This window comes from Neolamprologus brichardi, chromosome 4 (assembly GCF_056152115.1).
Source record: "Neolamprologus brichardi isolate AB-2024 chromosome 4, ASM5615211v1, whole genome shotgun sequence".
Classification (NCBI taxonomy): domain Eukaryota; kingdom Metazoa; phylum Chordata; class Actinopteri; order Cichliformes; family Cichlidae; genus Neolamprologus; species Neolamprologus brichardi.
In genome coordinates this window covers 23019543-23044933 of record NC_142107.1, presented here as the reverse complement: position 1 = coordinate 23044933, position 25391 = coordinate 23019543, and the positions used below count along the sequence as shown (strand labels likewise).

Below are 25391 nucleotides of genomic sequence, written 5' to 3'. Positions count from 1 at the left end.
TTTAATGACGATGGACAGCAGCCGGAAATCTTTGCAAACTATTAAAAAAACCGGCATATTAATGACTTGTTGTAAAGCTGTAAAAGTGCTGGTAAATCATTAATTAACTTTCAATTGAGCCTTTTTGCATCTTAGAAGGTGAAAAGACTAATTGTGTTTTATTACTATCCTTTCAACGATCATTGCCATAAACTGTGCCATTGTCACGATTTTAACTGTCAACCAAAAGTGACACATCCCTCTACAGGATCCCGCCCAGCTGAGGTCTGATTGGTCGTTTTCCGACGTCGTTGCTCTTCATTGGCTCATGCAGTGCCACTCAGCATCTCACCACTGCTGTGAGTCTGTGCGGCTCAAAAAGAAATCATATTTTTTGTAGAGCGGGGAGCAGCTCGTCTTTGGCCGGCGGGGTTGCTTATTTGCGGGGGTGTTTTTAGTTTGTCTTGGCTGCTAGGGGGTGCTTATGGATCTTTATTGCGTAAAGAAGAGGCAGTGAGTCAGTATTTGCTGCAGAATGGTATTACGAAAAAGACTAAAATGGTGCCTTTGCAGCAGGGGTATTAATTTTGCCGGTGCCTTGTAGCCGTAGTGCAAGTTAGCTTATGAACAGCAGAACGTTAGCCGACTAGCTAATGCTAGGTCTTTCGTTTCCTTTGGCTTGTCAGGACAGTTTATTGTTTTATCCCTCCCTCTTTAAAGCTGGGCTTTTGCTCTTTACTTTGCTGGCTGTGGTCCATTTTTCGTTGCTTCCCGCGGTTAAAAAAGACACCGGAATGAAGCGTGTGAACAGCTTTCAGAGGTAAGCGGAAATCTGAAAAACGAAAAATGCTGTTTTGGTTGTGCCTGGATGAGATTGGAGAAAATACAGGGAGATTTTAACGCTACATACTTTTATGAAGCACTCACGTGTTTAGGTTCCTCTTCCTACTGGCCGTTAGCAAAGAGCTGTTTTCGACAAACGAAAGAAACTTTCACTTTAAATATCGAAACGTTTAAATTTTAACAAACTGGCGCTAAACTGTGATTTAAAATTAATAATTCAGTCTACGAGTGCTAATAAATTATTTTTCGACTTACATCTTACACTGTTTTCTGCGTTATATGTAATATTAATTTGAATCTTTTGGTTCGGAGACAGTAAAATAAGCTAATGGCAGATGTTGTTGTTAATTCTAGACTATTTAATATGATCACACTGAGCCACTGTTTATAATGATTTGGTTTATTTTTTAAATAAAGTTTAAAACAAAATCATAATTTACTTGAAACTGTGTACAGACTTTTTTCAGTGCAGGAGAGTAAGTGTGATTTGAGCAGTATTTGCATTTTCAGTGTTAAGAAAAATATATTTCTAAGCGTTAAATGTGAGAATATTGTTGTTTATCTGTCTGCTAGTATTTCTTTTTTTGTACTTGGAAGGTAGGATAGCTCTAATGATAAGAATAAAGGCCAGGCATATATATAAGCACATATACAACATGTAACCTATGTTAATTGTTTTGCACGGGTTGTGTAACATGTGTTTTTAGGGACATCCACAGCTCAAACTTTGTCTCCACCTGAGCTGTCCCTCTGATGTAATTAAATTCCTCTCTTAAAGCGCAGATACTGAAGGGTGGGTTTGTCGGTGAGGTGCCGTGGGGTCTTTTAATGTTTTGTTCTGTTTGTTTTTGTGTGTGTTTCAGGTTCATGAACAGACGGGCCTCTGCAAACTGCCGCTACCAGCCTACCTGCTACGAGCATGCTGCAAACTTTTACACCCATGCAGTGAGTGGCTCCAAACTGTTTAGGCCTCCGTGTAATTTCACAGTTGCTCTTTAACTGTCTTAATAATTTATTTATTCTGTGATTTCTCCCTCATCCTTGCAGCTCCTCATCGTGCCAGCCTTCGTGGGGATGACGCTGCTGCACTGTCTGTCGGACAACCGCTGGGAGAGGATCACGGCCTGGGTGTACGGCATGGGCCTGTGTGCCCTCTTCCTCGTCTCCACCGTGTTTCATATCATCACCTGGAAGAAGAGTCACATGAGGTGAGGACTGAAGCATTTATAAGCACACAGGCAGAAGATTCATGCCACACTCGTGGGTGTGTTTTTGTATTAGTTTTGTTCCAGTGTTTCCAAAGTGGAGCGTTTAATCTGCACAGGCTCTTTTATTTTTGGAAATTGCCCACATTCTCTGTGCCATTTCTCTGACTTCCTGTCCTCATCATCTGCTTCGTGCATCCATTAAAAAAATAATCTGGTGCTATTTTAAGTGATGCAAAGGAGACGGACCCTTATGGCCCACTTCTAATCTGTGCTTGAGGTCATCTCATGGAGTTTCAAGTATTACCTCGAGTGACTGTTCTAATAAAAGCTTTCATACGTACGATCAGTCTCCGTATATCGTCAGCTTTTTGTAAAAGACACGTTTGGACAGTGTGACAAAGTGGCTAGGACAGAATTCATTTGCCATTTGTCACTTGCATATATTGTTATTTTGTGTTCTGTTATTTTACGGTCAGCCATTGCTGGTGTACCTTCTCTTAACACACACTATCCCGGGTTTTGTTTGTGGTAGCAGTAGTTACATCCTTTACATCAATGCATGTGTTTTAAAGCAAACACTACTAACCATCAGATCATCTGAATTTTCTTCTGTTTACAGGCAAATGTCTGGTAAATTAGGTTTCTTTATGTTGCTTTGGTTATACTTACCATAGTGTCCATGTTGTGTATTCAGGTCCTATGTGTGAGACAGGTGTATGGAAGGGCTACTACTTCCTGTTTATATAGGGTCACGAGGTCAATGATTGCATCACTGGGTGTAACCAAATGGAGGGTTTTTCATTTTGTATAGTATTGTTTATTTTCTTTAAAGTAGCCTTTTGAGTTATATTGTATGCAGTGTTTTACTTTACAAACCATTTAGTTGAGTAAATGAGTTTGTCAGTTTCATGCATGACTTTATTCCTGTTCTTTGTTTAGATTGTATTATTTGGTTTGACCTATTTGTTTCAATGGTAGGGACTAACGAGGTCAGGTGTGGGCAAAGTCCTGTATAAAGCCAGTGGGATTTTTGCATCCCTGATTGATTGTTTTATGGCAAAATGGAGATGCCAGCAATAAAATATGCTTAAAAGAACTTCAATCGTCTGCTAATGCTATTTACTTATCACCTTCCTTGCTGCTTAAGTTATGCTACATCACAGACAGTCCTTTGTTTTCTTGTTATTAAATAATTAAAATATGATGATGATATTTGGTGTGAGCTAAATGAATAAAATCAACATTCTTTGTTGCTTTGCTTTCACAAATACTTTGTTTTTTGTAGGTAGTTATATGCTGCCATCTTTCTTCTCATCCATCGGCCATTTTTCTGTCATTCTATCATTTTTGCTCCGGTTTTCACTGTGCAGGACATAATGCTACATATTCAGACGCTGCTGCAAATTACAACATTACTGTGTATCGAGTAATGCTTTTCTTTCGTTAGCGTGTTTGTGTTCTTCACGAGGTTTCACACTTCATGCCAGGCTCTTTCTGTTTCATTATTTCTTTTGCTTTTTTTTAATCGTGTGAGTGGCTGTGGCGCTTCTCATACTTTGATACTGTGAAATGTTGACCTGTTCTGGTCACTCGTATGTCCCATCTTCTTTTGTTTACCTTTAGCGTGTTAGCAAATTCACTGTGTTTGCATTTGCGTCACGCTGCAGACAAATGACCTGCGACCTCATTGTTATTTTTTTTTTTGTGGTTCTTTGTCTGTCCTGCTCAGACAATAATTTCCATACACTTGCAAATTACTCACTGCTGGTATGGAAACACAATCTCACTTCCTGTTAGGCGGAAATGTTTTGAAAATGATGGTTGTTGAGGAAAAAGGCTTAAACCTGAGTGTCGTCTGTTTCAGGTCAGTGGAGCATTGCTTTCACATGTGTGACAGAGTGGTCATCTATTTCTTCATCGCTGCCTCCTACACACCTTGGTGAGTGTCAGACAGAGAGCATGTTATACTCCCCTGGACCTGAGTCATACACGGAGACTTGATCTAATTTGGATTTTCATCTTTATCCAGGTTGAACCTGCGTGAGCTGGGCCCCCTCGCAGCACACATGCGCTGGTTTGTGTGGCTCATGGCTGCTGCTGGAACCATTTATGTCTTCAACTACCATGAAAAGTGAGTTTATGTGACAGTGAGCTCGCCAAGTCTTTTTCACTCTTCATTCTTTTTTACATTTTATTGACAAAGCCAAGAAAGAAAAATCACACTAGGTAGAAATGTCTTTCTGTGCTAGTCTGAAGTAACCACAGCGCTTCGAAACTCTTCCCTGGATACAAAACAATCTCAAAACTCTAAACTCATGCCCGAAAATCCGTTTTCCTCATGATTTCACATCCTCCAAACGCCGCCTGTGTCAGATCTGATCATCTCCCCGCCTTGCTTGTGTTTCACATTTCCTTTGCATCGCACAGACCTCGTAAACACACACTTTTTGTCTCCACAGGTATAAACTCGTAGAGCTGGCCTTCTATTTGACGATGGGATTTTTTCCCGCATCTGTGGTGACATCAATGGTAATATATATTTTTATTGATACAAGCACATTCAGCTTAAGTCTTAAACCCTCACATCATTTCTTCATCTCAGCCGATAAACCGAACATGTGGCAGCTGCAGGGTGGAGCTGTTAGCTGTGTGTCTTACTTCCTCTTTAGAGTGTTTGACAAGAGTTCACAGAAAACAAACGATGCATTTAAAGTTTTCTTTGTGATTTAATGATTCATATAAAACCATTCAGAGCTGCAAAAATCGTCGTCTTTGTTTTAATCTCTGCTTCTACTGGTCTCAGTGGAAATAGCAGCCACATATCTCAGTAATCCTTTTCTGTGCATGCTGCATGTTTTATTGTTAATATTTTTGCAGGATTTTGTGGTGCTTTGTGGGTTTGTGTGCACTTTCTGATATTTCATTATGTCCATTGGCTCCTGTTATGTCCTGCACACTTTACTCGGGTTCGCTGCTCAGCTGTAGTGAGTCATTCTTGCAAAGTTATTTTCAACTTTGTCTTCCGTCTGTGAAAACGACGCCGTCCACGATGCGCTTACAAAAAACGGTTTACTCAATCTCATGTTGAGGGTTCAGCTGCTACAAACCAGCTGCCTGATTCTTCCTGCCGACCTGCTCACTGGACAGGTTGTAACAATTCAACCAATCAGTGCACATTCAGGAATGTGTTTTAAACAGTAATGTTTAACCCTTTAAGACCTACCATAGAACCAAGTCCGCCAGAGCTTATATTATATTTTTACATGCTGTGGAGCCATTTTTGGGAGCATTTCAAGTTGCTATACATCAATACAACCATTACAGCCTAAATTTTAATAATATGTCTGCATTAAGTGCATAGTAATTACATAAATTGCAAAAAAGTGCAATAAACTACAAAAAATTGAAAATCGTTTTTGCTTTTTTAACATATATTTCTAGTTCGAGAAATTTAAGAGGCTTATCCCTCAAAACTGTAAATACAAAAAAGTTGCACAAAATAGTTTCCCACCACAGGAAATTTATTTTGAGTGTCTTCATAGTTTTATTTTTGAAATACACCAATTTTTATACACTGCAGGAAAAATGAAAATAAATATTATTGTGCAAATTTGCAAAAAAGCAGCATATGCATCAAAATAAACTATTTCCAGCAGTGCAATATGAGTCCTAAGCATCCCAGAAACAACACAGAAAGTCATAAAGTCAAAGATAACTTTTAAAAACACCAGTATAGGCTCATGAGGCCCTGATGGTAAAAAAACTACATTTCTGCGAAAATAACGTCACTTCCGGTTTCGGGCAGGTCATGGCGGACATGCGATAGTTCGCGCTGATGGACGTAGGAAGTGTTATGAACAGCTGATCGGATCGGCAAAGCGTGTTTCTGGAATATTATGTTTTTGTTGCTGCAAGTGCTTTTTATGCAGTTTTTGCAAAGCTATATGTGGAAGGAAACTGTGACCGAGGACAAGCTGATGGCATAAGATGTAAGTACAACTCCTCCGGTTTCATATGCAAAAACAATTATTGCGCTAGCTCACGTGGTTGCAGAGCTACCGGGATTTAAAAATAGTTACGCAAAACGGAGCGTGTCTGCTCAGACCGGCTTTAAAGGGTTTATGAATATGTTACATGTATCCATTTTTGTGTGTTTCTGCAGAGCAACACAGACGGTCTTCAGGAGCTGGCCTGTGGAGGACTCATCTACTGCCTCGGTGTCTTCTTCTTCAAGAGTGACGGCGTCATCCCATTCGCCCACGCCATCTGGCACATGTTCGTGGCGCTGGCGGCGGCAGTGCACTACTACGCCATCTGGAAGTACCTCTACAACGCTCCCAGCTCGGACACCCTCCTCGACTCGTGACCGCGACCCCGGACAGGGCGCTTCCCGTCCCGTCACCCCCGTGCTCTCGAGCCGAGCGCGGGGCGACTCCCTCGACTGCCCGCTGAAGCTGCAACGACAGCCGCAAGGTTTACGAAAACAATGACCGTGAATTGTTTACTGTTTTCTAACAAGGAAAACAGATTTTTAAGCCACTGAAGAAAAGCTACTTTATAGCCGTTTTGTAAAAATAAAAAAAATCCTTTGACAGTCAGGAAGGGAATTTTGAACTTTTACACTTGCTGTTGACCTCGGCACATGCATAAATATTTGAAAGAGTATTTGAGAAATTTGATAGCCGTCTTTTGTATCACTTGAAGTCAGTCACATTCCACTTTGGGGGTTATTTGAGTGTCAAAACACGGAGATTGATCAGTTTCAGTGTTTTGAACACGAGGAAGGATATCGAATGAGGTGCTAAATATCCGCTCTGATCAGTAGCTCTTATATGATGTTATATCAGACGTTTAGTGTTAATGTAGGAGCTGAATTTAACTTTTATTTAACAGAAGCCAAAGGTCTGTAATGTTGTCTGTAATGAAGCATTTCCTCAAATGGAAAACTGATTTAAACTTGATCAAACAAGAAGCAAAGTAGTGATCTAAACACACGTTCAATGCCAAACAAGCCGACATTGAAAACTTCTCAGTAGTTACACATGTACAGTGTGTAGAGCCGCTCAGTGCTTCAGTGGATTCTGCCGGCAACGTTTTGTGAACACATGGAGATGTTTTTTTTTTTGCTTTCTGTAAAGTTACAGTGATGTTTTAAATCCATCTGATTCACATTTGCACTTTTTTGGTCTAATGCACAGCGCTTTGTTTCTGTGACCAGATGCAGTTTTCAGAGAACCACTGTTTCTTTTCTAAGTAGTTGGCGCCCCCTGCTGGTGGGCAGCCGTAATGAAAGCGATTCATGCTATTTCAGTTTGACTCAGGCAAGGTTTTTTTTTTTTTTTTAGTAATGAGCCTAACCATGAGAGAAAAATCAGGTGAGGTGGGTAAAGGAGACAGAATTATTTTTTTTCCACTTTCTCTGTAATGTGAAGTGTTTGTATGCACGACCTTTGTACTGTGGTCCAGTATTACATTTGTTTCCACTGACTGCTCAGGTTTGAGCAGCGTTCCCCGTCTGCAGTCTTTGGAAGGGTCTGATCAGTGGGGAAATCCTCGTGTTCCCGTCTTTGTCTCATGCTGCTGGTTTTGTAAATTAGCTTCACGGCTCCTGATTTGTACAGTTATAATCTTGTTGCTTTCCTCTTAGTGATGTCTGGAGCTGAATGGTTTTTTTTCTCCAAATGATTTCCTTAACCACTGTTTTGTAATGTTTGTATATTCTCTTTGCTCTGTTAATGACGTGCTCCTGGCCTTTGCAGGGGAAACAAAATCCTTCTCATATCTTCTGTTGGCTGTTAACGGTGCTGCATAACCATGAAACTTCTCCACCTTTCTGATGTGAGAATAAAAAAAACGAGGAAACCCTACGTCTGCATTTCTTTCAGGTTTTTTCCTAAATTCACTTTGCACTGACTGTCTGTGTTTAATCCAGCTCTCATTAGACGCTCCATACAAAAGAAACTAGAATCTGACTTTATTGAGTTTCTAAGAGGATTTAGACGAGCACATCTCAGGCTCTTCATTTACAACAGATAAATATGTAATTCTGCTTTAACAAGAAAGCCTCAGAGTCTGCATAATTAGCCGTTATATTATATTCAGTGCTAATGCCACAACTTTTACTTCTTTGTGCTACAAATATATGTTTGGTAGTGAGTATCAAGCCTGATTTATACACTTAAGCTTATTAATTTAAACTTTTATGATCATAATTTTAAAAAGAGATTCAAGGACCTGAAGCACGAATCCAAACAGGATTCAGTATTCGGTGTGATGTTTACATTACTTTGTGTTTCTTTCAATAACGATAGGATAATTGTGTTTTTTAGACACAAAGCATCATTTCTCTTCACACAAAGCAGGAAATATCTCTGAGGCTACCATCCTGTGATCCCACTGGTCCATCTACTGTGTCAAACTCAAATACACAGTGGGCCAAAATTCAAAACTGGAACAAAGTCGCGGGCTAACGTTAATATTTATTGAAATATATTTATTCCTCCAGATATAAGAATGAATCTTTTCTTATGGACTCAAACAAGTTTTGCTGAAAAATTGAATATGGAACAAGCAAAGCTTAATACTAAACAATATATTAGCTGTATAATACCAGTAGGCCAGCTCTAATAGTAATTTGGTATGGCTTCGCGGGCCAAATGTAATTAGTCTGCGGGCCAGAGTTTGACACCTATGATCTACTGGGTGATTTACATTCCCACCCTCACCTACAGCCAGAGCTGCAGCTATTGGCCCAAGGAATCAGATCGTGGCTCGAAGAGGATGAGTTGCGCCACTGCCGACGAGTGTCTGTGATTATGGGACAAGAAGGCTGGTTGTTCAGGAAGTGCTCACAGTGGAGTCTCTTTTTGGCCTTTTTCAGTTTTATTAGATAAGTGAAGAAACGACAGGAAAACGAGGACAGACATGTAGCAAAGGGCTGCGGGTCGGACTCGAACCCGGGCCGGCCGTTCTCAGCAGTATGGCATGTGGGCGTCCCCTCAACGCACCCAGTTAAACCGGCACCCTATAGTGGAAACTCCTGAACACTAGGGATGGGTATCGTTTAGGTTTTATCCGATACCGGTGCCAAACCGGTACTTTTGAAACGGTGCTTAAAATGCTTAAACGGTGCTCAAACCGGTGCTTAAAGAATGGAGAACACAAAATTGGTCCAAAAACCTCTCATGTTCAGCTGTTTTTTTGTAAAAAGATAACAATGTTAGCCTTTTCTGCAGCTATGGGGCATATATGGTATCACTCCTGGCTGGAAGCAGCTTAAACAATGGAAAAAACACAAACTTTGTCCAAAAACCTCTCATGTTTAACGGTTTTCCACTTTTTCTTTGGTCATTTTAGTCTTTTTGGCCAGGGTGAAGGGAGTATCTGCCATCAAACAAGAAGACAGCCGCATGTAGCTATGATGGTGTTTGCTAGTTCACCTTACATGCATTAATGTAATAACGTGGTTAGCCTACTCAACGTAAATCACACACGAACAACATTAAGCTACTCACGCAGAGAAGAACGGCTGCTGCTGCATCATCCGTCATCATTTCTGCTACACTGGCAGGGCTCCGGGTCCGATAACAGGCACCACACCCGCAGTAGATGTGCTCGGTGTGAGGTCTCGCAGCAAGCTATCAAATACGGCGCATTTCTCGGCGTTTAAAAACAATGCTATGCGTCGCCAGGTGTTTCATCGGATTTGAGGTGTTACCTCCTTTGACAGTATCACAGTATCAGCTTAAAGCACTTGTTGCAGCTGCTGAGTTTGCATCTTTTGCTGTGAAGTACAGCCAGACTTTTGACCGCTTCGCCTTGGGCATTTTTAATCTGTAGCTCTGCTCTAAAAGAACGTACGTACCTGGACCCGCCTACTATCCTCGGAAACGTAAAATGATTGGCTAGAATCTAAAGTGTATCACAGCTCAGGAAACAAAAGCACCGAAATGTGCGCTGCTTTTCGGTCTGGTTACAACCATTTATGTCAGAACCTACCGGTACCCATCCCTACTGAACACATTAAGGAAAAACTGATTCTTCAGATTAAGTAAATGAAGGATGTAGAAGCTCACACAGCAGGTATTGAGTGCTTTTGAAAAGAAGATTGATGTGCAGTTCAATTTACTTTAAAAACTACTCATCCATCAAAAGTATATTTTTCTAGTTTTATTTTAAATATTTAACCGATTGAGTTAATTTGTTAGTTTCTCAGTTTTACTGGATTTTCAGGGTAGTTACTGGGTCATCATGGACATCCAGGCTAAGGCTTCCTGTTTTGTGTGCCAGTCAAATGCTCAAATGTGATTGGTCAACAATCACATCCCTGTCTGATGCTTTTCACGTCAGGCACAAAGAAGCTGTAAAAGTCAGGCAGAAAAATACGACAAAGCAGAAAAGCACTGGGATTTTATTAGACACTACAATGTACAGAGACAGAGGCTCAGGGCTGAACAGCACAAGTAAATGTTATGCATCCATTCCATGACAAGCAAGACCGAGTACTCTAAGCTGCACACTCTGAAACAGTCTTTTGGTGTTGCCATGAATACAATGGTTACAGTTCTGCTGTAATGTCCAAAATAAGACATGAGAGTTATTAGTATATATAATGTGTAGGTATTTTGATGCACTAAGAAGCCCTTCAGTGCAGATCTGAACCTATCCGAGTGGCGCTGCGATGAAAACTCTACATTGCTGAGAGACTGGGAAACAGTCGGTGTATTCAAGGCACTGGAATAGACTCAGGATTATGGATAACATTTCCGGGTGAGGTAGTGAAATCACTTGACAGTGAGGTCGTTTTGGGATACACGTGGGTTCATTATTGGCTTTTTCCTGTATTTATATACACGCACGGCGTACGATTTCATAGAAAGGCGCTCCGGAGATTCTGGAGGTATCGTTCCTGTCTTTACCGCAAACTCTGTTTACGCTCTCCCGTGTGCCTGTGCAGCTAAGATGGAGAAGGAAACGTCTAAAGCGCTAAAGCACTGAGATGATGAGTTAAAAAATAATCGTTTTACATCGCGCACGCCTTTGGATCAGATAGATTACGTTCAACAGACTCTGAGGCTGGAATGTGTGAGTTTTGTTTTACTGGGCGGATTTCAGCCTTTTTTGGGGGTCGTTCCTTTGTTCTTCCAACTTCAAAAAGAACTAAATGGAAATTCCCGACTAAAATTTCAACACGTCACCACAAAGATAACAAGTCCAGAAGATGCCAGTAAGAAAATAAAACCATTTACTCAAATCAAAGTTCTGTTTACCAATTATAGAGATTTACTTAGTTTCAAAATGCAAATAGATAAATTAGACTTTAACCTACTACAATGTGAGTTGTGTTAAAAATGCAGGAATGTAACATTATTCATGTGGAAAATGCCATACATGCTGGATTGCATGAATAATTCCATATTTGGGAATATCATCTCCAATACTCCAGCACATAAAACCACAAACTGAGTTTATTACGTGTAGAAAAACAAGGATAAGGACGAAAAAAGTGGTGGGTGGTAATTTTGCTACCAGATGATCCATTGCAGAAAAATTCCATTAATTTCATTTTAATGCTGGCACATCTGAACTTCCATACAACGAGCTGAAGCTGGACTGAATGCTGGGAAATTTCTACACTACAACAACGTTTTAGATCTTCACTGTCAGCCTTTGTTTACAGAAGAAGAAGAAGAAAAAAGCTTCTCAGTGTCTATCACTCAGGTTCGGGACCCGTTACAAGTGCATTGGCCAAAGGAACCAATCGCACGGAGCAGCAAGAGTATTCAGCGACAGATTTCCCTTCCTTCATAGTAACTTCATCCCATCGAAGAAAACCAACGAACTATGTGAAGCGTTTCATTATGTAGCAGAAAATTCAATTAAAAGCTTGCTCACGGGCAGCTTCGGATCCCCGGGGAGGCTGTGACGCTAACCGCGGTGAACGCGTGCGGGCCCAAATCTTTCTTCTGAACTCTTCTTTTGAGTTACATGAGATTTATATGGGAGCCTAAACGTGCCACCTACACAAGCCAGAGTGTCATAATAATAACGATGCCCGGGAGCTTTTTGGGTGCCGCTGGATGTCCACAAATCTCTGTAAACCTACCACATCCTACCTGTTACAGAATATCAAAATACCACTATATGCATTTGTCTTTGAGTTATACATTTGTTTTCTTTAATTATTTTCTGGATCTGTTGTGCCTTTAAAATACATAGTTCAGTAATGTATAGGAAAAATACTGTACAAAAAGAACAACTTATAGAATAGGTCTATATAAACATATCTCTTGTAACCAATATATCATCTCTGTTGTGAATCGTTTTGGTCTGCAGTAAACAAATCGATTGGGTTAACCACAGTATTGGACAACACCATCCAACTCTTTTTGTCAACACCTTTTACATTCATACAGCCATCTTTAAAAGAAGGCAAACATAGAGCTATGAGGAGAGACTACAGACGTCTGGATTGATTTCTAAAGTAAAAACACTCATATTAATCATGCTAAGTTGAACAGAAGCAAAAAGAATCGACAACTTTGCAAAAACAAAACAAAAAAAAGGAGAAAAAAAAGGGAGAAAATAACCACAAAGAGCTTTTCATTCTGTCAAAGAAATCATGCTTAAATCTGAAAAACAAGGAGGCTAAACAACATCAATGTCAAGAGTAGTATTAATACTAACAATTATATCAACAGAAATATATATGTGTATATATATATATTTTTTTGTTTGTCAAAACAACAATCTTCCATCTGAGAAATAAAAGGTAGATAAATATGAGTTAGAGGAAATTGAGCGAGTGGAAACATTGCACCGGATCAGATTGTGAGACACGCATTAGTGCAGATGTCAACTAACGTTAGCTTAGTTAACGGAGGTGAGCTAGGATGCGATGTGGAGAGAAGGCGGAGCTGAGAGATGCTTGTGTCGGCGTCGGGTTAGCGGTGGACAGGAATTATTGCTCAGTGTCCGAAAGAGATGAAGGAAAGAAAAATGGGCATGACTGCAGAGGAAGAGACATGTTTTCTTTACGTGGGGGGGGCGGAGTTACCCAACTAAAATACAACATCAACAAAAAAAAAAAAGAGATGATGTTGTTAACAGAAGAAGACAACTTTAACAGGGCTTAAAAAACAAAACAAAACGCACGTTTGAAGCAGGAAGCGGGTGTTTAAACTCGTTACGGGGACACGAAGAAGAAAGGAAACGACAGTTTTCAGTCCTGATGTCACGTATAAAATCGGTATGAAAGTGAACAACAAACATGGCATCACTTCTCAAAAGGTGGAAGGTAGCGGGCGGCGGGGATTCAGCTGGTGGGTTGGCTCATGACTCCTCACAGTACATTAAAGTGGGAAGTATGCAGGTGTAAATATATATATATCATTATCCATGTATATGTATATATATTTAGTCAAACAATGTGTACAGAAATTAAAAGAAGGTACAGACAAATTGAAGCTTATGATAGAAGTCAAAAATACCAGAATCATACAGGTGTGTGTTGGTGTGGGAGGAGAAGGGGCTCAAGGGACAGGGGTACTGGTGGGGGGGATTCAGTGCCACCAAAAGAGACACATTGTCCTTCAAATTCGAGGGGAAGGGAGGTCTGGGGAGTAGAGTGGGTGTCAGGTGGAAGGAGGGGGCATGGTGGTGGTGCTGGATGGGCAAGGTGGGGATTTGAGGGCTCACAGGGGCCCGTGCCGGGTCTCGTATTTAGCCAGAACGTTCTTGCAGCGGCCCAGCTCCTTCCTCAAGTCCGCTACCTCCAGGCGGAGAGCGGCGTTCTCCTTCTCCAGGAAGGAGGCGCGGATGGCAATCTGGTTCTCCTTCAGCCGCCGGGCGTCCCTTGACCGCTTGGCTGCCACGTTGTTCTTTCTGCGCCGGGCCCAGTACTTATCATCCTGCGGAGAACAGTGGGGACAGGATGGGGAGGTCAAGAGTCTGAGCTGAAAAGCAGTAAACACAGCTCTGAATGTGACGCCTGTTCCCGATCCAGCCACTAGGGGGAGACAGTGATTTATTCTAACTGCTGAAAGCTTTTCCTTATTTTCTGTCATTTGTACACAGTTAAAAGGGTGAATGCTCATATTTAACGTGCTCACAAATAATGATGCTCTAAACACTAAAGTTTTAGTACCTTTTCCTACTTTTGGCTCTGTATGATGTCATAAATAGAGGATATTCCTAATATAGTTATCAGAAACACGTTACTGTTCAAATTATAGTTTTGTTTTGCTGCACATGCACGACTCATACATGCATCACTTTACACCGTTAATGCAGACTTACAGATTTCATGTGTATTCCTTTTCAGTGGAATAACTGTTCATAAATATGGTTGGAGAAACAAATGGGGGCTCGTCCGGGATTTAGGTGTAAATCCTGCAAAATCGCTACGCTCAATAAATTTTAAATGATCCCAGTCCTACATTTCAAATGCAAAACCCTTTTTTTAATTGATATGTAAATATTATCTCCAACTTGAATTTTTAATGTAGCCATTATCTTTTTTTTTTGCATGACTTGAATTTAAGAACACAGATTGTTTTGCTTATAGTTCAAAAGTCTTCCTCCCCCTCATTGTTTCACTTGCTTCAGACTCTCACACTCTTACATAACAGCATTTCAGCCGGAACATGAAATCTGATCTCCCACGGCTATAAACACAAACAAAGAGACGGAGCAGCGGGTCACCTTCAGGTCCTCGGGGATGAAGACCTTGCGGGCTTTTTTGATCATCGGCTGCGGCTTCAGCTCTTCGGCAGAGAACTTGCGTTTCCTCGGATCAAACATCTCCTGGCCCGGCACGCTGGACAGAGCCAGGTCTGCTGGGTCGGGGTCATAGGTCACGGGCACCTGAATGGACTCTGGGTCGATGGGGCTGGGGGTGTCCCGGGCTGAGGACAAAAGTTAGACACATTAGCTGTCAGTAAGTGCACAGAAGCATGCAATTCTCTCAGCAAGAGCTACATGTTGAAAGCCTTTTGTGATTTGAAATCAGCAGGACTTAAACAATAAGCACCTCTAATTTTGGCAGAAGCAGCACCCTTAAGGTTCTGAGTTGTACTTCTATTTAAAGCGAGCAGCGAGGCAACACGAATGAGGCCCAATCAGCAGCTCTAAAGCTGGACCGAGGACAAAGGAGGACGCTCTTTCTCTCCTCTGATTGCACACATCTTAGAGCAGCAGGAGGAAGCATCAGGCTTTGACTTGAGGACAGGTGGCTACTTTTATAGAAGAAAATCTTTGTGCCTCATTTGCCCAGCAGGTGGTGCAAGCACACAAGCTTTACAAGGACAAAGAAACACACACACACACACAGGCCTCACTTCTTACAAGACACGAAGACAAACAAGATCTGCGCGCTTATTATAATGAACTCTGTCTAGAGATCTCAAGGAAGTCGACTCTCAAACCAGCTTGAAAGCTATCAGCAGCCCCCCCCATCTCTACCTGCCTGTCGTGTGAGACTTCTCCGACCAATCTCAAGCTGAGCGTCAACGAGTGCAGTGATTCATCACATTAGCACTAATTAGTTTTGTGATTAAAAACCCCATTTGTATTCCCCACTTAGAAAGAAAAAAAAACAGCGCATAAAGCGAGTCACAGCGGCCTACATTCCCACGAGCTGCCGATCCACTGGCAGCTCGTACATCATGACCCAAATTGTTGGACTTGTGAGCGGCCGTGGCCAATGAATGCTGCAGACCGTCATCCAGCGTGCACACAGTCGCACCGCTTTCTGCTTTTGGATGCCGTGATTTGAGAACACTTGCATTTAAAACAGAAACAGACTGAATCCTTGAGCTCACTCTGCATCTGTCTGCCCCTCGAGAAGCACCGTCCCAACCACAGGAAGTGACGGTTCCTTCATCACATGACAAGAAAACCTCGAGAGAGTGACCACCCTGCTTCGGATTTCTCATAGAAAGTAAAAGGACAACAACACTGAAGCTGGTTTGTTCGGAAAAACGATGCAGGAGCATTAAAATGACCGATTATCAGCTCATTAATCTGAGGAAAAGGGAATTTTCTCTGGCATTTTTTTCTGGAAATGGTTACAGTTGGATATCTTCAACCTTTTTATTAACTTTCTCGAAAATTCAGCATTAAACTTATTTGAAAAAACTGGAATTATATAATAAAAAAGAACAGATTTATTACCAGCTTTTGATATGTCAACATATTTAGCTGTAGCCCCCTGTTGGTCTATCATGGTATTGCGGGCTTTTTTTTATTATTCTCAATGTTATAATTATGAGTATAGATACTTAAAAAAACCCTCAATCTGAGATAAAGGCTGCGGGCTAGACAACGAGCAATACTGACGACCTGTTCGGTGAACAAGGTGTTTTTAATAATATCTTTTAGCAAGCTAACTAAGGTTGAGTCGGTAAGTAGAGTCACCGTTTCCAGAGTAGAGATAAATCTGTCTGTAAGCTAAGATACAAATAGCTGAACTCTCTTCCACCACCATTCATAAACCGAGCCCTGCTGCAGAGCAAAGCCTCTTACCAACTAAAACTGGAGTTTGTCTGCCAACCTGCAAATAGCCAACCTCACCCTAATCACCTTTACGAGCCAGTGAGATCTCCTAATTACCAGAGTTACAACACAAGCCCGTTCATTGACCTGCAGTATCCTAAACGAATGGACCGCACATTCCAGGGGAGAGGAAGTAGTTGGATGCACAAAATAGTTCCCTCCCTGACCAGGAAATCTAAAATTAACAAGGCATGAAAGGTAGTCTTATAAAAAGCTGCGTGAAAGCAGGATTGAGCCCGTCTGTCTGAGAAATACCTGAGGAACTTGTTTTCCTTTGTGGACTTTATCTCTTTCGGTGCGCCGCTGGTTACAGGCTGCTGTCACGCTAAATGATCGTATCGAGCTTACTGTGAGTGTAATCATGTGGCTGCGTGGGTGATAACACGGCGGTCGGCGATAAGCGGAGCTGGTGGTCATATCTGTGTGTGGGGATGGAAGTGCGGCAGAACTCTGACCTCGGAGTGACACGAGCCCAACGGCAGTCGCTCGACTGTGCAAAAGCGTTAAAGGGCACAAGTGCTGTTCCTCTATTTTGGCTTTAAATGATGCTTCATTAAGCTGGCAGTCAAAACGCATTTGCATGACGTAAAAATCCTGGTGGCGAGGTAAACAAAAATGCACCAACTCAAAACAAATTTGATTAAAGCGTCCTAAATCAGAATTAATTATACCTCTGGGCCATGGGGCTCCATTGTTGTCTAAAACTATTGCACCCACCCCCACCCCGTTCATTATAATAAGTGAGTAGATTGTTTGTCTCCGTGTCTTGTAAGTCAACAGGACTTCATTCCTCGAGGGCACTCATGCAGGACGGGCTGGTCCTGCAGAGGAAAGCTACCATTTCCACGAGACCAGTGGAAACTGGCCGCAACAACAAAGCGGAGAGATATTTTTCACCACGGCTCATTTTCCCCCCTCATCAAGCCACCTTTCATAACTTAGTGGAATGCGCCACAACACATCCTTTGACCCCTCCTAGATCTGACTTCCCCTTTGCCTCCTGCCAACAGTGTAGCAGAGTCCATCTTCTGAACCAGCCGCTAGCTTGAGGAAAACCATCCCCCTCTCTTTTATTTGTTTGTTGCTTGTGATAACTTATCAGCTGCCTGTATCACTAGACGATGGTGGCAGCGCGGCCGGTTAGACGAGACTAGACTCGCTGAGCTGGAACAACATTGCGCTCACGTGACCGAAGCACACCCGAGTCCATGTGATCTCTGCAGGGTACAGTCTGTGCCTTGGCTCTGAGTCCGAGGCTGTTTTAGAGCCGAGCCCGGCGAGGGAGGGGGAGGAAGACTGGACAGGAAGTGGACAGCATTGTAGGGAGGGAAGGAGAGGTGGGGAGCGTGAAAGTGAGAGTGAGTGAGAGACGGAGGGAGGAGGAGACAAGAGAAGCGGGCAGGTTTCGTGCCGTGACAAGCTCCTGTTTGCAGCTCGGCGCTGCACACGGCGCCTGCATGTGTCCGTCACATGGCCCGGCATGCTGCAGGAAACCCCAGCCGCGTTCACGTGAGAGACAAATGTGAAGAGGCAGACGGAGACAGACCCAAGCAGAACACACACACCTACACACACACATATGTGTCTGTATGCACATGTGCACCCAGCCAAAACCCATAAGGTACAGATGCACCTCCACTGAGTAAGGTTAGCTCCTCAAACTCTAGTCTGCACAACTTTCTAAACAACCCAACACTGGTACGCTGTTACATGTTGCTTTGGATGATTCGTTAATTACCAGTTCAACTATAATCAATCAAAAATAAGCATTTAGCGTTTTCTGGTAATCAAATGTCAAAATGTGCTCGCACTGATACGTCACCCAGTGTGAACCCTGTGAACTTACGCCAGCATTTCCACAAATAAAGCCGTCATGTTGCATGAACTTTAAGTTGGCTGACATTCAAAAACGCATTCAACTGCTCAAAGACTGTAAAATGGGTCAGCTATTGGTTACAGCAGAAATATGGACTGGAACCAGCCGCTGGTCAAGCTGTTATTGGATAACTTGATATCGGCCCACAATTTCACAGCTGATGCATTCAAAGCGAAAACTTTACATCAAAGCACTCACAGCAACTTGCTTCTTTAAAAGTCATCATTAAACTGCTGCATAAACATTTTTCAAGAGGAAAAAACTTGATCCTCAAATGTTTTTTACAGTGTATATATATATATATATATATATATATATATATATATATATATATATATATATATATATATATACACACACACACACACTGTAAAAAAAAAATATATATTTTTTACAGTGTGTGTATATATATATATATATATATATATATATATATATATTAGGGGTGCAACGATACACAAAATTCACGGTTCGGTTCGGTTCGATACTTTGGTGTCACGGTTCGATATTTGTTCGATACAAAAAAATGTTCGTGCTTTTTTAATTTGTCATTTATTAAAATGATAAATATATTTTAACTCAAAAGTACAGTTTTTAAATTTAATGTTGCTGAAACAACAAAGTAATAAAAAATAAATCTATCTGATCGAGAAATCACTCATCTTTGGAAAAGAGAATTTATTACAGAGAAATGGCTCTTTCCAAAATAAAAGCTATACTATACACTTCTTCTGGGCTATATTCTCAGCAGCATATTAAACATATCAGGTCCCCATAAGGAGAATCATGTGCTAACGGCTGTCTAAATGACTCGGGTAAAGTTTGTAGCATTCGTGCTTGTTGTTTTTGTCTGCTTCCACTTGTCTTTGCACTAGGATGATGCCGGAGTAAATGTGCAGTCATATTCGTTGTGTTCCCACTAGTGCTGTCAGCGTTAATCTGAAATGACGTTAACGCCACAACACGGCAAATCTCCGTTAACGAGCTACCGTGGATCGCCCGTGCGTGGGGCTGGACTGCGTCAACACGTTAACGAGCTAACTGCGCTAACGCAGTAGTTCCCACCCATGTAATTGAGCATTGCGTGGCACATCTGACATACTGTTTTACTTTTGTCCATGACGCGCTTACCTTCAGGGTCATACTTCACATGAAAACCAAAATAGTTCCAAAGGTCAGATCTGAATGAGGGTGGGGGAGGTTCAATTTGCCATGTTGCAACGAGCTTAGCTTCTGTCTTGCTAGCTTGCACTCAGTGGATCTGCGCTTGACAGTGCAGCCTAGGCGGAGTAGTCGAACGCAGATCCACTGAGCTCTCAACACAGACAGTATCATCAGAAGGAAAGTTGATAAAATAAATTAAAAATTTTGTATTGTTCGATACATATGCGTACCGAACCGAAAGCACTGTATCGAACGGTTCAATATCGATACGAGTATCGTTGCACCCCTAATATATATATACACACACACAGTAAAAAAAAAAATATATACACACACACTGTAAAAAAAAAATATATACACACACACTGTAAAGTAAAAAAAAAAAAATATATATATATATATATATATAATGATGTTATTAAGTCTATTCATTTGATTTTATTATAAATGGTAACAGGAAATGGTCTATATATAAATATAAAAAATAAAAATCACACTTTTCTAAATGTTTGCCTCGCTATTGTCGTGCAAACACTGAAACTCACAGCCGACACCACAGAAACATTGGCCGATTACAGCGTCAGAGAGAGCGCCACTATTAGCCGCTTGCGTCATGAAGAGAAAGCAGTGTAAGCTAGGTCAGCGCAAACGCTGAGAGGTGAAGGTCATATTTGTTTTTTATTACTGTTTTATGGATAGAACGGCTTAAAAGGCAACAGGTGTTACAAATGTAACAGCTGGATATTTTGCCGCGAATACCATCAAGTCTTTATTATGTCTTCTAGCTCTTCATCACACCACCTTTGAGCACTTAATCAGCATAAAGAACGACACAGATATCAATCAATGCCGATACTAATCATCGGCTTTCATATATATATAACGATGACGCAGTGGAACGCTTCGGTGTCTTTGTAAAAGCCACTTGGTCAATAAAATGTAGCTAATTAAACTTTCTTTTGAACCTTCTTTGCTTGGACTTTCACCCCGATTGTTTCTTATCAACGCCTGGTAGTATTTTGGTAGCTTTCCATGACCCAACTTGGCTCAAGAGCCAAGATTTGGTGCTGTGTAATGTATTTAGCACATTAGAGTAAAGCCAACACAATGCTGACAATACCTCATCAAGGTTTGTTCCTTCCTAATCTCCAAACTCAGAGACACGACGCGCTGAGGGGGGAGTTTTCTTTTCAGGTGGCAGTACAACAGCTGTGTAGCATTTACGTCGGGACTCTGTTTGCGGCTTTTAAGAAAAGAGTGATTTTATAGACGAGGAGTCGACCTTGACCCATCTGATGTCAGGCCAAATCACCAGTCATCCTCTATTATCATCCAAAGTCTTTGGTCCGATCAATCCACGTTCATCCTGATTATCGGTTGTGTGATTGAAATATCACTCAAACTATTAGGCACTCACTTAATCAGGACGCCCCCACTTGAGCATCGAGTAACAAACATAAAGAACTTCTTGCTTCCCTTTAAACGCAGAGACCTCGCTCTGTTTACATTCGTACCGAAGGCCGGTCCTTTAAAATGACTTCAATCCTTCTGGTGTCTGGCGTAAAACCCAAACAGAATCTGGCAGCGCCTTAACAAACTCAGTCACACAGTTTAGCGCCTCCGCCTAAATGCAAACTGCCCACTTAATGTTAGCTCATTACAATAAAAGAAATCTTCCTGGATGAGGAGCTTTAGCTTATCAACACGTCACCGAAACGCTGGAGCTCTGCACCGAAACAAAACACGGTTCTAACACCTCAAATGCTTTGAGGATTAAAGAAATAATTAGACGGCACCTTAAAATTCATTCAAAAGTCACATCACTGAGCTGAAAAGAAGTATGTGTGCAAACTAAATGAAGCTCAGCGGTATGTAGTAGTCTCTGAGTCACATTTCTGAGTAATGTAAACAGCCGATGTCAGTGTTTGCCAAACCCAGCAGGGATTTATTCTGAATGAAGACGATGAAAACTAACTTTAAAAGGGTGAATCTGAAGGCAACAATACAACTTTAGAAACACAACACAGAAAATAACCATGACTAATGCGTGACACGGTCGGAGCGGGAAGATTTGTTCTGCTAATCGGAGCTTTGTGAATGAGATTGGACACCACCCTTGAACTTGAGCTTGCTTACAGGCGCTCCAAAGTTCAGTGCAGGGCTGTATAACAGGACTGAAGTGTGTCAGTGTGAATTTAAGGTGCGATGTAACGCTCCAATCAGGAGCTACATGAGAAAACGCACAAGATATTGTTCTGTTAGTGAGTAAATGTGGCGAGAGTGTGCTTGCACCAGGTGAGCAAACAGGAGGACGGACCTCTCGAGGCCTCCGAGGATTTTGAGGTGCATGATAGGCTCCACTGCATAGGCTGCCTACCTGCTGTGCTGGGGCTGTGGAGGCAGGTCTGAGGCGCCATGCCCGTGTGAACCGATGTGGTGGCGCGGCTGCTGAGGTCAACCACGGAGGGCGTGGGCGGGGCAGGTGGCGGGGCCTGCTGCAGAGGGGCCTGAGGCGGCTGCGCCGTCTGCGGGGCCTGGTCGCTCTGGGCCGAGTTGGCGGGGATGCCGTTTTCCGACAGGAACTCCTCCAGGTCCATGTACTCCAGCTGAAAGTTGTCCCCATCGTAGGGCAGCGTCTTGTCCCAGAGGGTCGGGCCAAGGAAGGCCGACTGTGGATGGCTGGCTGCGCTGCTCTCATCGTCCAGCTTCTTCTCCTTCTCCTTGTCCTTCCCGAATCCTGCAAATGTTTGCACACAGTCATTTTATTGTCTTGCTTTACTGAGGGAAATCACGGGTCAGATCTTGGTTATAAATAGACAGGGTCTCGTGTTTAAAAAAAAGGGTCAGTTTAACCAATTTTCCCAAAAGGGACCAAATTAAACAATTAACCGAATTTAAAATACTTTATTTATCTGTGCAGGCACCAGATGTTAAAAATAACAAAAGATAATATGTTAACTTAATAAAACACGCCAATAAATTATTTTTGATTGGATTTCAGTGTGTCATCTTCCAATAATGTAAGCAACATTAAAAGTATTGGCTCCAAGTGTGCTGAAGCGGTGACAAAAGTCCAACATTTTACACCACAGACAAATAAAACCATAGAAATCCACATATAAACCTGTAACTTGGATAGTTTTAAAGATTAATAACCTGCTTTCCACTCATATTTAAATACATTTTCACTCAATACATCCAAGAATCCAAACAGAGCGCAAACAGCAGCAGCTTCATAACGGAAACAACGCCCTCTATCGGCAGCCAGAGGTGGCGCTACTGTAAATCCCACAGAAGACGAGCGGGTTTAAAGGTTGCAGAAGGAGCCCGCGAGCTCAAAACGGCGCAGTCGGGAGCACATAGCGTGCAAATTAACACGCACTGCGCTAATTTACATGACAAGTACATGCTAAACAGCTCGAGCCAAAGTTCACGTCAACCTGTCAGTCAACTCACATTTAACGGAGACGGACAGCGATCTGTGATAAATAACGTTACATCGACAAACGTCGCAAAAACGTTAACAGGAAAGTCAAAGCTGGTGGATTTAGCGAACAAGTGTCCTCCATCGCCTCCGATCTGTCAAATCTACGCACTGAATGACCACAACAGCCCGCACGTAAACAACACGGCCGAGAGTGCGCGCTCGCGGCTTCAAGTTTTGGCCCGGTTTAAACGTACCTTCATCGTGGTGGAAAGGCAGCTTCAGCGGATTCTCCAGCAGGGATTTCAGCACGCCGTGAGTCGGCGGCAGAAAAGTTGGGTTTATAGGAAGAGGTCTGGCCATTTTCTCCATATGTCTTGAAGGGCAATTTGAGAACAAAGCTCGCAAAGACTTAAATTCCCCCCCCGAAAACAAAAGAAAAAGAGGCGACCGAACTCGCTGGCCGGTCCGTGAAGGTCCCGCGCAGGTGGAATAAACGACGCTGGTGCTCGGAGGGAGACAACAGGGTTCCGCGCAGCAGCAGGTCGGCGAGCGGCTGGCTGTCTGTCGTTGAGGGCGGCTGGCAAATAGCTGGAGGAGGAGGGCAGAGGGAGGAGTGTCGCTGTCAGAGCTCCTACACTCCTCCATCCATGTGCGGAGACGGATGCCGGTGACGTCAAAGCACCGGGAGGGCGGGGAGCGCGGCGCGTTCGAAAAAAAAGAAAAAAGAGTTGCTTCAGAGGTGCGTTCAGTGACAGTCGGAAACATTGGCTTTGATCAAAGTAGTACGTGTCTAGCAAGTACGCATACATTTAGATTTACTTTTAATTATTTTTCCAGTTTTTAGGGGAAATATTAATATAGAGATTATTATAGTTTAAACTGTTGTGTAAAAGTGTTATTTAACACTGCCTTTCAAAATATGATGAAATACATGTATAACGTATGACAGGATAGATCGTGTCCAGAAGAAGTCTGGCCCTGAGAGACCAAATGCACTGCAAAATAAGAAAATATCATAAAAAAAATAAAAATGCAGCCAAGGCTCACAAAATACAACAGAAGTAAAAACCAAAACTAACAGCTGTAGTAGAAAAATGCACCAAAAGCTCAAAAAACACATTAGACTACCTTGCATCTTTTTCTTCCTCACAATCTTTTCAGCGCATTTCAGTTCTGTCCATTGGATCTTTTGGTTTCTGTCACTTCCACAGCCGGTTTCTCACTTTATTGTCTCACCTAAATCATTGTGGTTTGTGCGCTTTTGCAGCATTTCTTTATTTGCTGGTGTTTTCTTAGGTTAGAGTCAATTTGAAATCTCAAAGCCACCAGAAGTTTATTACGTACATATTTATTTTACTAGGCCAAGCATCTTTGTCATAAAAAATTTTATGGAAATGAATAAAACCTTTTTATTATCTTATTTCACCCTGTCCTCCCACCGTAGTTGCAAAGAAATATACATACTACACTACAAAACCCCCAGATAGCCAAAGCACTATCCATAAAACTATGTAGAGGTTATTAAATATCAAAAATAAATCTGCTCAGTTCATAAAGTGTTTCTCTGTCTCCTTCATTTTCCATGAATTGTTCCACAAGAGCTAGATCTGCAAAGCAAACAACTGCCCCAGGAAGGCACAATTTCAGCTGCTGGTTTTATTAAATGCCATTTTTGGAATGTGCATCACCAAAGAACAGACAAAATAAAATGAAAAATGCCTTAAAAATTTAGAAAATGTGACATCTCTCAGTATTATCTAACCTCGAGGAGGGTTCAGAGCCAGTTTTAAAGTCAGATCGAGAAATCTAGTCAATTATTAATGATTACATCTTAGAAATTGTTTGGGTTTTATTTGTTTTATTGTTTTAATCGATGTTAATTAACTGATTAAATTGATACATCTGTAACAGTAACTGTAACAGTTGGGAGAGGAAACGACTGGGAAATCTCTCCTAAATCAAAATTTTAAAAAAGCTCCTAGTAAAACATCTGGAAACAAGTTTGTAACTTTGTAGGTAAAAAACTTCAACAATTTCAAGTTTCTCCCACGAAAAATGCAAAGAATTTGGGACTTTCTTTTATGCACGGTGCATACAATTATTAAAAGATTCAGAGACTATGGAGAGACCTCTTCAAGGAATGAACTAGGCTGTAAGGACCAGGCTGTAGGTCACTGCATGGAAACACAAACTTAGGAACACTTGAAAGTTAAAACTGTACCATGCAGAGAAAAATAGAAATATTAGATATTAGACTGTGTCCTCTGAGCTAAAGAGAAGGACAATCGTCTTGTTATCGGCATGCAGTTCAAAAACGTAGGCAGACAGAATAACTGTTCTA

At 41.8% G+C, this 25391-nt stretch overlaps 2 protein-coding genes across 2 annotated transcripts; one reads left to right on the top strand and one right to left on the bottom strand.

The window, feature by feature from the left end:
* The first annotated feature begins 285 nt into the window (after positions 1–285).
* Positions 286–7890, top strand: mmd (monocyte to macrophage differentiation-associated). The gene is made up of 7 exons (XM_087840094.1): positions 286–799; positions 1686–1767; positions 1870–2030; positions 3895–3969; positions 4060–4161; positions 4490–4559; positions 6193–7890. Exons 1-7 carry the CDS (start codon positions 633–635, stop codon positions 6394–6396), a joined length of 861 nt encoding a protein of 286 aa, XP_087696220.1. The 5' UTR covers positions 286–632; the 3' UTR covers positions 6397–7890.
* Positions 7891–10423: 2533 nt separating this feature from the next.
* hlfa (HLF transcription factor, PAR bZIP family member a) lies at positions 10424–23676 on the bottom strand. Its single transcript, XM_006801947.3, has 4 exons — positions 23305–23676; positions 22001–22360; positions 14733–14935; positions 10424–13939 (listed from the first exon to the last, which is right to left on the bottom strand). The coding sequence occupies exons 1-4, from the start codon at positions 23417–23419 to the stop codon at positions 13724–13726; spliced, it is 894 nt and encodes a 297-aa protein (XP_006802010.2). The 5' UTR covers positions 23420–23676; the 3' UTR covers positions 10424–13723.
* Between the last annotated feature and the right edge of the window lie 1715 nt (positions 23677–25391).

Bases quoted from the DNA above. Each gene is read 5' to 3' on its own strand.
- mmd (XM_087840094.1), top strand. From the start codon at position 633: ATGCTAGGTCTTTCGTTTCCTTTGGCTTGTCAGGACAGTTTATTGTTT. The intron at 800-1,685 runs GTAAGCGGAAAT...TGTGTGTTTCAG, and splicing joins CGTGTGAACAGCTTTCAGAG to GTTCATGAACAGACGGGCCT. The intron at 4,560-6,192 runs GTAATATATATT...GTGTTTCTGCAG, and splicing joins CATCTGTGGTGACATCAATG to AGCAACACAGACGGTCTTCA.
- hlfa (XM_006801947.3), bottom strand. From the start codon at position 23,419: ATGGAGAAAATGGCCAGACCTCTTCCTATAAACCCAACTTTTCTGCCG. The intron at 14,936-22,000 runs GTAGGCAGCCTA...TTTTGTCCTCAG, and splicing joins CCACAGCCCCAGCACAGCAG to CCCGGGACACCCCCAGCCCC. The intron at 13,940-14,732 runs GTGACCCGCTGC...TGTTCTCCGCAG, and splicing joins TCATCCCCGAGGACCTGAAG to GATGATAAGTACTGGGCCCG.